The 12,269-nt window shown below is 42.7% G+C and overlaps 1 protein-coding gene across 3 annotated transcripts in view; it reads right to left on the bottom strand.

The window, feature by feature from the left end:
* Nucleotides 1-12,269, bottom strand: part of inpp5a (inositol polyphosphate-5-phosphatase A) — a 180,261-nt gene that overhangs the window by 38,377 nt on the left and 129,615 nt on the right. For all 3 annotated transcript variants that reach the window (XR_520513.1, XM_008290645.1, XM_008290646.1), the window contains exons 10-11: nucleotides 4,363-4,458; nucleotides 3,409-3,483 (exon numbers count right to left, since the gene is read on the bottom strand). Coding sequence is in view for 2 of the 3 variants with exons in the window: in XM_008290645.1 (XP_008288867.1) it covers nucleotides 3,409-3,483; nucleotides 4,363-4,458 (171 nt within the window). In the remaining variant the exon portion in view is untranslated. The remainder of the gene's footprint in view (nucleotides 1-3,408; nucleotides 3,484-4,362; nucleotides 4,459-12,269) is intronic.

Here is a 12,269-nt window from a genome sequence, read left to right as displayed (position 1 = left end):
CACACACACACACACACAAACACACACACACCATGCTCCTCCCATCTCTCCACCGGTGCAAGGCCCCATGGTGCCCCTTGATGCCACGAGCGCCCGGAAAATTTAATCTTCCCAAATACTCATCAGGGCTCTCCATCGTCCTGCCGTGACAGCGCCGGGGATAATTAATTATACAATTTCGATGGGAATATCGACTAAACAAAACTATTAATCATAGCAAAAGTCAATAGGCATGGACACATTCAATCATGTCCCGGCCAATGATTACTCCTCTCAAAATACAATAATTATTTTCAAGAGCTGCCTCGAATTAAATTTCTGTCAAGCTGGTACAAGTCTTGCAGTTGATGAAGGATGCAATGGATTTTTTTTTTCTCTCCCCTTCCCCAGTGGAGGAGTGTGAGGAGGGACATTTATCCTTTTGGAAAGGTAGTTTGTTTTATAAGGATCATAACATGGTGTGTTTAACTAGACCATGACCATCAGATTATCTCTGATGTCCCCATTATGTCATCCATCTTGTCTGGCTTGGTGAGGAGGTGGAGGGAGGAAGGAAGGGAGGAGGAAATGAGGGGTGAGGGGGTACCTCAGCCTTCCTCTGCTACTGTCTCACAGAGAGAGGACTCCTGCACATTTCTGCTGATCAAATTCAATGATGTCTTACAGTACAGAGTGCAAGGTCAATATCTGCCGACAGATATTGACCTTGCATATTGTACACTGAAGACAGTGAGCCTTCAAAATTACATCTTTGGTTAATCAGCAATATTGTATTTTTCCGCTTTTTTTGTGCAAAGCTTGTTAACATGCTTTTATAGAGAAAGGATACATAAAAAATATTATTTAAGGAAGAAAGATGTCTCATATTTCTACATTAGTGGATCCAGTTAACTAAAAGGTTTATACTATTGAAGCTGTGAGACCAGACGTCAAAAAACCTGCACAACATAATCATAAATTCATTTCCAGATCCTATAGACCGCTGTATATTTAAGTAGTTAAAAGGTAATAAAGCTGATTTTTGGAGGAGTTTTGTGTAGTTTCATCGCAGTTAAGGAAAAAGCTGATGAACCTGTAATGGCCTTAATATGCAGCCATGTCTCAAAAATGACATTATTACACAACTAAACTGCAATCTTGTTTAATTTTTTAGTGAAATGTATTTTCTGCCAGATTATATTAGTTTGTGACATATCGCAAAAACATTTCAAATAAATATATCTTTGCCCCATTATTTTGATCATTTTACTGATGCTCCTTTTCATCCATCCATCCATTCATCATCTATACACCGCTTAATCCTCACTAGGGTCATGGGGGGCTGGAGTCTATCCCAGCTGACTCAGGGTGAAGGCAGGAGACACCCTGGACAGGTCACCAGTCTATCACAGGGCTACACTTAGAGACAGACAACCAAGCACACTCACATTCACACCTACGGACAATTTAGAATCACCAATTAACCTCAACATGTTTTTGGACTGTGTGGGAGGAAGTCGGAGAACCCGGAAAAACATGCAAACTCCATGCAGAATGACTCCCTGGTGTCCTGACTGGGATGCAAACCAGCAACCTTCTAGCTGCGAGGCAACAGTTCTAACCACCGAGCCACCTTGCAGCCCTCCTTTTCAACCAGTCAATCATATATTAGATGGAAATAGACTCAAAAAGATAATTGAGGAGAAGCTTTAAATGTGCTGGGAAAGAGTCATATTTTAAGCCAAACTGTGCCATTTCCTAAAGTCAGACAAGTAGTTTTGGAGCCTAAACTTAACCAAACAGCGAGTGAGAATGAAGCTTAAGAATGAAGGTCCTTCACAGCCCACAAACCCCAGACCTATTGCTGACTTATACCTTCATTCTCACCTCCTACCTCTTAACATGGGTCTTTTTACTCCTTCAAACTTAGAGCTTTTCCTCACAGTCTTGTCTTTCAAGGAGAAAATATATTTGTTTCAAACTAAAATCAAAAAGTAAACGAGAATGCAGTGTAGTTTCATAGACACATCATTTCTGGGAGCGGGGACTGTGTAATATAAGACATTTTATAGTAGTACAAGAAACATTTCCCCCCTCAAGTTAAAGAGACAGAGACAAAAACAAGGAAGAAAAAAGAATGGATAGAAAGTTATGGAATAGGAGCCTCTATCTGTGTACCACCTACACACACAAATAAAGCCCAGTGTTGGTGAGAAAGAGCAGCTGAGGTCAATATGTGCTCCAGTTTGCTTTTGGGCCAAATTAATGATGAGGAATTGAGAAAAAGTCCTTTCAAGGTCACTTGTCTATACCTGAAAACATACTTTACACCAACTGTGTCGCAGATAAATCCCACCCAAAGATGTAAAAATACTCAGTGGCCTAATCTCATGTGTCAGCCTGCAAACACTGGTACAATCATTAACAGTTCAATACAAACTTAACAAGGAAATAAATGCCACATCACCTATAAACACACACACAGTTTAGCAATTAACACTGAGTCATGTAGCACATTATTACACCCTTGTCAAAGTATGACTGGGTGATATTTAGGAAATCAATACAAATGTATATGTAAATTATTTTTGATAGCCAGATTTGTGGCATAAAATGTGTACGCAAAATAATCTGACTTCATCTCCGCACAGAAATCTTTATGTCCTCCAAATATTTACTTTGCTCTAACAGGCAAATGATCCATAATTATAAGACAGTAAGATTAAAATATAAATCCAATGCAGGTTCAGAAATGATAACGCTGATTTATTACCCAAAACTTCTATTACGTCTTTACATCATATATCCAACAATATTAATAAACTCCGTGCTTCCAGTCTGCTGCTCCACAGTCCATTCTGTTGATGTATAGGAGTGTGCGTCCTTCACACACATTTTAACAAGGTCCAACTTTGAACTACTTAATGTAATATACAGCCATATAAAAGTGAAGTGTGTACCTGGTGCTTTTCTTCTGCAGACACTTAACACTCACCTCATCTACACTCGAGTCTCGTTTAGAAGTTATTCCAAAGACATTTGGCCCCTCGAGTGAGGACAAAGACAGTGTTTGTTGGGCCAAAGTGATGCGAGGGCAGCAGCCGGCATCTGCATGACTCAGGTCAGCACTTTTAAAAGCCTTGTTCGTACAAGTGTTTATTGGAGCCGTTCCGTGCCTACTATAGATATGATAAGCCATCAAAGCCGCATTTGTCTCTGCAATGCATCTTTCATATTCTCTCGTGCTTTGTTCATTTCACAGACAATCAATGTGCAGTGTTGTAAATGGCAGCCGCTTTTATTATATAGTGGAAAAAGAAAGTCTATGAAGTTGATAAAAGAAATTAAACTTGTAATAAATAACTACAAGAGGAGAGGTGAGAGAGTAGATGAATATATAAAGGGTGAGGAAGTAAAGGGGTGACTTACTGAGGTCCCATTGTTTTCCCGGAAAACGTCCTGGTTGACATAATTAAAAAGCTTCTTTTCAAGTTGAAGAACAACCTAAATCAGTGCAAAGAGAGAAATGGTACTCTGATTAATAGCAATACTTATGTGAACTGCACTTAGTAATTAGAGAACTAATGAAAAGCAGTGAGCTGCAGTGGCAGACAGCACTGTTATTTCTACACGTGTCTCGGAGGCTTCACGCGATTTTATTTTCCATTTCGAACTCGATCTGTAATACATCTGGTCAGATATATGACAAATACAGAAAATGATCTGTATTTAAAGCTTCAATTATAAGGTCCAGAAGTATAATTTTCAACATTAAACGCAGATCCATCATCATGGTCCTATAGAGGCACGGTCACACCATCATTTAAAGTGGCAGCGTTTTGCAGGGAAATCAATTCATATCAGTGGAGCTGCAGCAGTGATCAGATCTGATGCACAAATTTGCGCCACTGACCAGCAGCAAGTCGTATCCCGGCCCTGACCTTTAAAGGAGCGGCCAGAGCGGTTTTTCAGCTGTTATATTTATTTACCATTCCTCTGAGTGAGTCAGAGAATCAACTGTTCCATAAAAGGCAAGTTTTTTATGAGGCAGGAGTCAAAGGTGAATGTCTGGCTTGAATATACTATGTGGAGTTATTGTCCAGTTAGAGGAAATGATGACACATGACAAAGAAAATAGAGAGCTGCTGTGACTGATCCTGCCTGCTGGTATTTTGTCAGCTAAGTTCACAAACTGGCCATGTGAATAGTCCAGACACAGGATATTTCACACAGAGACACAGATGACTTTTAGACTTTGAAACACATATTTTGACTGAAGTTTGGCAAAAGGATTTAAGAACAATAGTGTGGTTTAAATTTGGGATAAAAACGTGTTTATTTTCATGCCATCATAATAACTCAGATTATTGCAGCACAGCTTACCTTTCGGTCATTGTCACTTTCTCGGAATATTAGCTTGTCAACTTCGTTGGTGTCGGCAGCTCTGACTGTCTGCATGGTGGCAGTAGAGCAGAGACTCTGCAGGGGAGAGAAGAAGAGTGAAGGTTCATGAAAATGCAAAAAGGCAAAGGTCAAAGTGTCTCACAAATATATGCTGAGAGTTCACAAAGAGCAAAAAAATAAATGTACCACATTGTCAATTATTTATAAACTAATATGTATCTTACTGTCACCCAGATGTCCAGATATGTTTTGTACAGTAGATTATAAGAGAATAATTCAACATCATGCAGTACACTGTGCCGCATCTGAATGGCTTTTTAAAGACCATCCCACCAACTACCAGCTCACTGTCCCTTTTCTTTATCTGGGTCTATGTACTGACCCCCGAGGACTGTGTGCATGGTTAAATTCCTCTTTGTGGACTCTCTTAACAATTAGTTAAACATTCGGCCATCTGTGTTTGAAGACAGTTGAATGAGGAAATCCCTCAGCCAGTGGTTCCCATACCACACAGCAGAGACTGAGTGACCTGATTGAAATTCAAAGCACAGATTAGATAATCGGGTCAAGCCAATATAGCGAGCAGAAAAAGGCCCTTTAGACTGAAATGTCACAAATCAGTCCTGCTTCGGCCACGAAGAAATGGCACACCAGATTAGAACAAACACCATGCCCTGAGAGAAAGTGGAACAACTCCTTGCAGCCCCCCCTAAACTGCCTCAACCCCATTCCTTCATGCTTACCCCCACTCCCCAAAAGCAACTTTCTAAAGCCCTAACAAATCGCTCCATCTTTCACTCATTTAGGCCATCCAAATGCAGGGTCAATATGGTCCCCTGGCAGCCAAATGCTAATGCGCTTAAGTGCGCTTAAGCAGCTTTGTGCAATGAATAGGCCAAAGAAGGAGCTAGTGAGAGGGGCAAGAGATACTTTCCCTGTCAAAAAGTCATTGTAGCCACAGCTAGCAAAGACAATCACAAAAAGTCATTTTTGCTATCTCTGATGAGCGTCAAACGCACCAAACATGATATGCTTTACATGCAATTCACAATATAGATTTTTGTTCATTTTAAATACACACAGCAAAAACTCACAACCTTTTCAGAAGATATAGCAAATGTTGTGAGCTTAACATTAATAAAATGTATTGTTTAGACGTTTTTTGGGAAGCCTTATGGTCTTGTAATTCTTCTAATCAAGTGCCCTTCTGTTGTCCGCTTTACAAATCCAAAAGTCAGTCAAGCAGAAATCCCTGGTTACCTCAGAGTTCAGACCGAAGCCAGAAGCTCACGCTGCTCACTGGCACAATGAGCATCAATATTTAAAGGACAGAAGTAGCCTCTCCATTCATGTTCAAATCATTTCGATAATCCAGTAAGCGAGACTTGGACCGAAATCCAGTCATTAATAAATATGTCCTCTACATTTGTCTGTGCTGCAGCTACGTAAGTAAGTACATGCAAATGCATGGTGGGTATAGACAGACAGAAGATGATGCACGTAGGCCTCTGCATAGAAAACAGTGGAATGGGTGACGTAACGGCTGAGTGGTCAGGGTGTATAACGCGGTACCAGCAGTGAGTCCCTGGTTTGATTCCCAGCCTGTTTACTGCAGACCATCCCTCTGCTCTCTTTCCCCATAATTCTTGTCTCTTTCCTCTGCCGCTATCTAATAACGGCAAAAAGACCCCAAAAGAATCTTTAAAAAAGAAGCAGAGTGGAATGATGTAATTGCCAGTCAGATAATTGGCCTACAGGTTTTGTATCACGGAAGCTTATACCTTGTGCCAAGAGTGTCACTGCAAGGAAGGTTCAATTAGAAAAAGAAAAGACAATTAGCTAATGCTGTCTTTTTTTGTGGGAAAAATGTCTTTTCCTAGAATGATTACACTTTAGATTCCTGGGTGAATAAAACTATTTTCACTTCAGGGAAACTTATGATTCCGGCTGCATATTTCAGAGTCGGCCTATTGGAAAAACAACAGACAAGCTGAAGGCACCTCATTCATTCATTCATTCATTCATTCATTCTGTATTTTAGATGAACTCGAGATCCAACTGAACAGGATATAACATACTTAATAATTTCAACAAACTGAGTTCAATTCAGCAGATCAGCACTGGTGCAGGCTGCCCTTTAATGTATCTTGGGATGGACATTTGCATACTGCTGGATGCTGACATGTGAACGATTGATCCATTCATATGTTCATTGACTGAACAATCAGTATGTCAGTGCAGTCGGTGGTGGCTGATTGCACTCGATTGATCTCAGCTCTCCAACTGTCGGCTTCAGTGAAAAACATCCCACTCGTTGAGCACACCAAGAGTCCTTGCTCATCCCTGTGCTTCTGTCATAAGACCTGCACACACCGAACACTGACATGGGCAAAATGAGAACCCCATGCTGTCACTTAAGGCCAGATCAGTGCACTGATGTGTCCTTCCTGCTGCCAGCAGAGACCAGGTGCTTGTGCAGAATCTCTGAACAGACATCTCCCTTCAAAGTTGCTCCCTCCTAAGCACATTACATACAAGCACGGTCTCACTGACCATCCCAAATGACATTACGGTAAATCCTGTGGTTGCAATTGGCTCCTCATTTGATACATGCCAATTAGTCTGCGGGAGGCGAACGAAGACAGGCAGTGGGAAAATATTAACAGACAGCTGTCAGGAAAAGCAGCTGTAGTCCAGAGGACAGTAGGGATGTCTTCACTCCTGTGGCCTCTTTAACTGATCCTGCAAAGTGACTTGGCATTACATCTCTGCATTATGGGTCACAGGTCAGCACTGAGTGTTTGTAGAGGGCCAGGGGCCGGGGGGCTGGGATGAGAGGTTGCTGAGGAAGGCGCTGGCTTTGTGTATCAATGGAGGATAATCTCATGACTGTCGAAGGAGGAAGCGGCTGTTTAAAGGAGCTCTCTATTCCAGCTGCTCTCCTTAGAAGAGAGGTTAAAGCAATCTGTCCCACTTCAAAGACCAAAGACACACACGCACATTCAAGCCTTCTGTCTATGGTCCTGCCAACAGATGGAGGCGATCCACTGCGCCCAGCAGAAACACTAAGGAACCCACACACAACACCATGGCATTCGTGACAATGCATATTACACAGAGGGGTGTCAACTTTTAGGGAATAGAAGAATAATGGGAGGTGGACACAAAAAAGAACATTTAATTAAAGTTGCACTATAATGGCTTAAAAGACAATAAAAAGAATTTAATTAAAGAAAAATAACAAAACCTTTTCAGTAGATTCCTTTTAACACAAACCCTGTGATTTGCATTTTTTCTTGTTTAGGAACACTGGGTTTAGCAGAATATAAATGATTTTATAGTGTATGCTCTGGAGCACATTCACTACAGCGACTCCAGCCCCTATTCAACTCACCATCCAGTGAGCTATTCTTAGTTTACTAATACAAGTAGGAGAAATCTGTGACATAACATGGTATCAGCCAATGCACAATTCATCTCAAGCCCTCTGGGTTTTATATTCCACCTCCCTCACCCCAATCCAATGCAATGATTCACACCACTCACTAAACTGTCATTCCACCAATATAATAACCCATTGAGTGCATTTAGAACTCGGTGATTAAACTTCAATTAGGTGGAGAAAGTATGAGACTGTGTGCAGGAGGAGACAGAGGATGAGTGGACAATGAGCTGACTATTCATTCTTCATTACCAGAGGCAGGGGACAGGGGCTTACCTCTGTGTCAGCAGGGGCAGTGGCTTTGTCAGAATGCACCATTATTTTCTCGCTGCCACGCAAAGCGGGGCTGCCAGCTGAGTTAAGGTGTGCCAGCAGGGCTGGCAGGTTCAGCGTGAATTGCATAGCACTCCGATCACTTTTATTCCACTCGCCACCGTTCATCACGCCCATCCTGCATGCATGATTGCGACATCTGCCCGAACAGGGTAGAAGGGGGCATCCAAAGCAGGCAACAACAAATTCGGCTTCCTGCTTTGCTGCCAGCTATTACGCAGGAAAGCCAGTAAATCAGCTGTGACCCTCCCCACCCCATCTGACTGGACACAAGCCAGAGTTATCCACTCCTCTCTCCCTGTGGCCGGCTAATTTAATGCCTCCAAACACGGCGGATTCATCATTGACACACACACACAGCGGGGATGGGGATTCAGCATGGAAGACACATTATCACCCGCAAAGTTAGACTGTGTGTGACCCAGTGGTCAGCAGCTGACCCCAGTAAACCTGGCCTGTGTCCCCCTTAACAGCACATCCAAACTCTCACCCCTTCCCATGAACTCGTTGAGCTGTGTGAGAACTGACGTCGAGGGCTGATGGCAGTGTGTGCGTCGTAGGAGGTCTCCTAACCTGACACGCCCTCACCGAAAACGAGCTTGGAGAGGTAAGAGGGCGTGCGAGGTAGCGATAATGTGCCCTATTTATCTTGTGCATTATAACATCTGGGAAACTTCTCTAAAAACAATGGCGCGCATTGAGAGCTGCCATTCTGGCTTTACCTTCAGAAACCGGCCAAAAGCATTTGTCCCCTCGGAATGGATAATGGACAGGCCACAAATCATTCAGGACAACAGGACGGAGGGGTGTGTGCGTGTGAGAGAGAAACTGAATGTATGTGTATGTTTTGTGTGAGTGTGTGTGTGAGTGTGTGTGTGTGTGTTCCCCCCTGGTATTTAACTTCTCTGCTGGCCCATTCTGCAGGGCCCCGCAGGACAAATTGCCCTGCATGGTTGTCTTTGAGAGGCAGTGCAGCGCGCAGAGAAAGGGACAGGGCTGAAACACAGGGAACAGGCCTATAAAAATTCATCACTTTGACCCCTGTGACCTCCCACTCCTGGGGGGTTACACACACACACACACACAGATGCGCGAGCACGCACTTGCCCACCCACCAAAGCTCATAATCAGAGCTGGGAGCAATTATTCAGAAATGATCTCCAACCATTTTAAGTTTCAAACTCATAGAAACACACAGTAAGTTAAACAAGACTGCTTGAGTTACAGAAATACACTAAGCCTCCTGATCTCTCTGATTCTTTCTCTCACACATGCACACTAGTAGCAGACACAATGGCCATGGAAAAGCTTTCTACACAGGAAAAGGCCACCAGATGCTTCATTGTGACTGTGTCTCTGTGTAAAGTAGTGGCAGTAAAAGGAGGGTGGGCTCTACTGAGGCATATTAGTCCCAGTAAGAGGAGGACATTGTCTCAGGCAAGGCTCTTGACACATTACTGCCACCTGTACAAAGAAAACCTAATGAGAGATTTAATCTGAAAAACCTCCCCTGCCACTTCTAGTCAGCACTTTGAAACCAACCACGGCAGATGTCCGCAAGACTGTTTAACGTACCAGCTTTCCTTAACCTCTCAATAAGGCCATGCATACTTAAATTATTCAATAGCCATTCATTTGAATGTTGTTAGCTGCAGTTGTTATGTTTCCAAAAGGGAGCTTTGTGATCTGAAGGAGTAGCCAGCAGCACGACGGCCATTCATGTTTTCTTTTTAAGGCCTCAGACTTTAAGAGAGCATTTATCCTGTTAATGAGAAAACAAATTCACATCCAACCGTGAAGCAATCATTGTAGCACATTTAAATATAGCCAGCAGCAGTGCCATTGATAAGAGTATAAACACTTACTAAGCACCTAAAAAACATTGCACTCTCATTTAATTTACCTGTTCCACCGCAGCTCTAACTGGGAATCAATTAAAGGAAACAGACGGTGAGGTAATTTGTCGTTGCTGAGTCAATTACGGAATATCGAAGATCCAATCAGTGATTGGTGATTAGTGATGGTCCAATAAGAAGCAGCGCATGTTGAGTTCATTACTCCGGTATTCGATAAAATCAGGTCCAAACAATTAAAGAAAGTCTAATTCTGTTCTCTTAAAAGGGGCTGGAGCTGGGATAGCACTATGCATGAGCACTATAAATAAAAGAAGAAAGAATTCATTGTGTGATTTTACAGGTAAAACAAAATCTTATACAGGTGTATGAAAAGCATAGTTTAGTGTAGTAGTAAGTAATAGATTTTCTTCTCTGTAGCAACAGTTGAGCTGCAGAGCGGTTGATGGCTTTTTCAGGCAGGCAGGTGACCAGCTTTCTTCCTCCCAGCGTGCACTGGGAGGTGAAGACCCCGATGAGGCACAAAACCCTCCTCGCACACAAAGAACATTGATTCATTTGGAGCACCACCCTTTAATTTGTTTGCACCATTTCATCTAAATGATGTGCTTGTCCGCCAGGGTGAGAGAGAGAGAGAGAGAGAGAGAGGTGTAATTCAGCCGAGGAAAGGGGGAAAAGGAAGGTACAGGGGGGAGGAGGAGGGGTCTTGACACCCCACCACAGGGCGCTAGGCAACCATCTAGTGGGTGGGCTTTGTGATACATTTTACCAATTTTTCATGCCCATCCCTCTTGATGTGACCCCACTCAGGGCCTTTTATGCCCCTGACAGCTCTGCGCAGGAAAACATGCTGCCGCTCTGATAGCATGAAATCGGGAACAAAGACCCCCAGGGAGAGGAGAAGGGGGCCACCGAGGCACGCTGTGCTCCGGTCCCGCCTGGCTCTGGACACAAACAGATGTTAGGCCAGCCCCGGCTCTCACTGTCCCCTGAAAGAGGAGGCCCTGTCGGAGAAATGGGCCTGAAATGCATTGTTTCGGGCCTCCTCTAAGACAAAAACTGGAGCCACTCCTTCTGAAAGGGCCCGGCAATATGGTCGTCACAGATAAATCACACAAGGGAGACCGAGAGAAAGGCCCATGAATTCTAAATGTGGCCCTTAATGGGCCCTCTTAAATATGATGGGATATTTGTGTGTGGTTGTGAATGGAGCCCAGTGACTTTTAATGTCAGTGGGCAGAGTTGTTTAAAAGCTCATGGTGCCAACACTGGGTTTACAGCTGTGTTACAATGAGCCCTTCTGTAGGAACATCACTCTGCTGCTGACAGTAAAGATTCACACCGGCAAACCTGTGGCCAAGTTGTTTCAATAATCCTTCTGCTGGCTTCTTGAACAACAGCACAACATTTTATCATCACTCACCCTTTTTTACGTTTGCAACGGAATGAGCCAAAGCAGCCAAATACCACGAGTTAAATTGTTGGCTGATTTGAATAGAAACAGTGAGTGACTTGTTGAGCAGGCTGCGTATTCAGCCATGTGCAGCCATTCTTATACAAACTGCATATGCATTAGAGCAAACTATTATGATTGAAATGCAAGAAACAGCAATGGACACGGTGTGTGAGTGTGCATGCTTGTGCACAACCCCCCCGAGACACCATGTGTTATCTAAGCAACTACTCCATCCTTCAGAGAGAGAGAAAAAAAAACTATGATTGTGCTCTGTTTTACAAAGGCTGAGGACTGCATTAGTCAAAAATAGACTGACATCATACAAGTTGGACACTATGTGCCAGGCACAAAGAGATCCCTATCCTTCACAGTTTATGCCGCATTTCATCTGGACTAAATAATAGCATCACTGTTAGCTGCTGCTGGTCCTCCCTGTGATTTCAAAGCTGAGGTCCATTCTGAGCAACAGAGGACAAGACAAACTATCAATAAAGCCAAAGATAAAGAACGACGGCTAGAAACCAAACCTGGTTATTTATGATTTATAGAGATGTCGCATCATTTAGAAAACATGCTGGATTAAATGAAAACGATGTACATTGAGCTCACTTGAATACAGCTCATGGGAATTTTTTTATTGAATAGATTTGAAATATTGATATTGTTTGCATAAAAAAACTTAAAACTTGAAAAGTGCACCATGGCTAATACAATATAATGTAAGACTATAATAAAAGTCACAAATGTAACTAAGTTGCAATAGTTTGAATGGCATTATTTAAAACATAATAATAATAATAAT

Source organism: Stegastes partitus, unplaced genomic scaffold (genome assembly GCF_000690725.1).
Source record: "Stegastes partitus isolate 25-593 unplaced genomic scaffold, Stegastes_partitus-1.0.2 Scaffold688, whole genome shotgun sequence".
NCBI classification, from domain to species: Eukaryota; Metazoa; Chordata; class Actinopteri; family Pomacentridae; genus Stegastes; species Stegastes partitus.
This window is presented reverse-complemented; position numbering and strand designations above follow the sequence as displayed.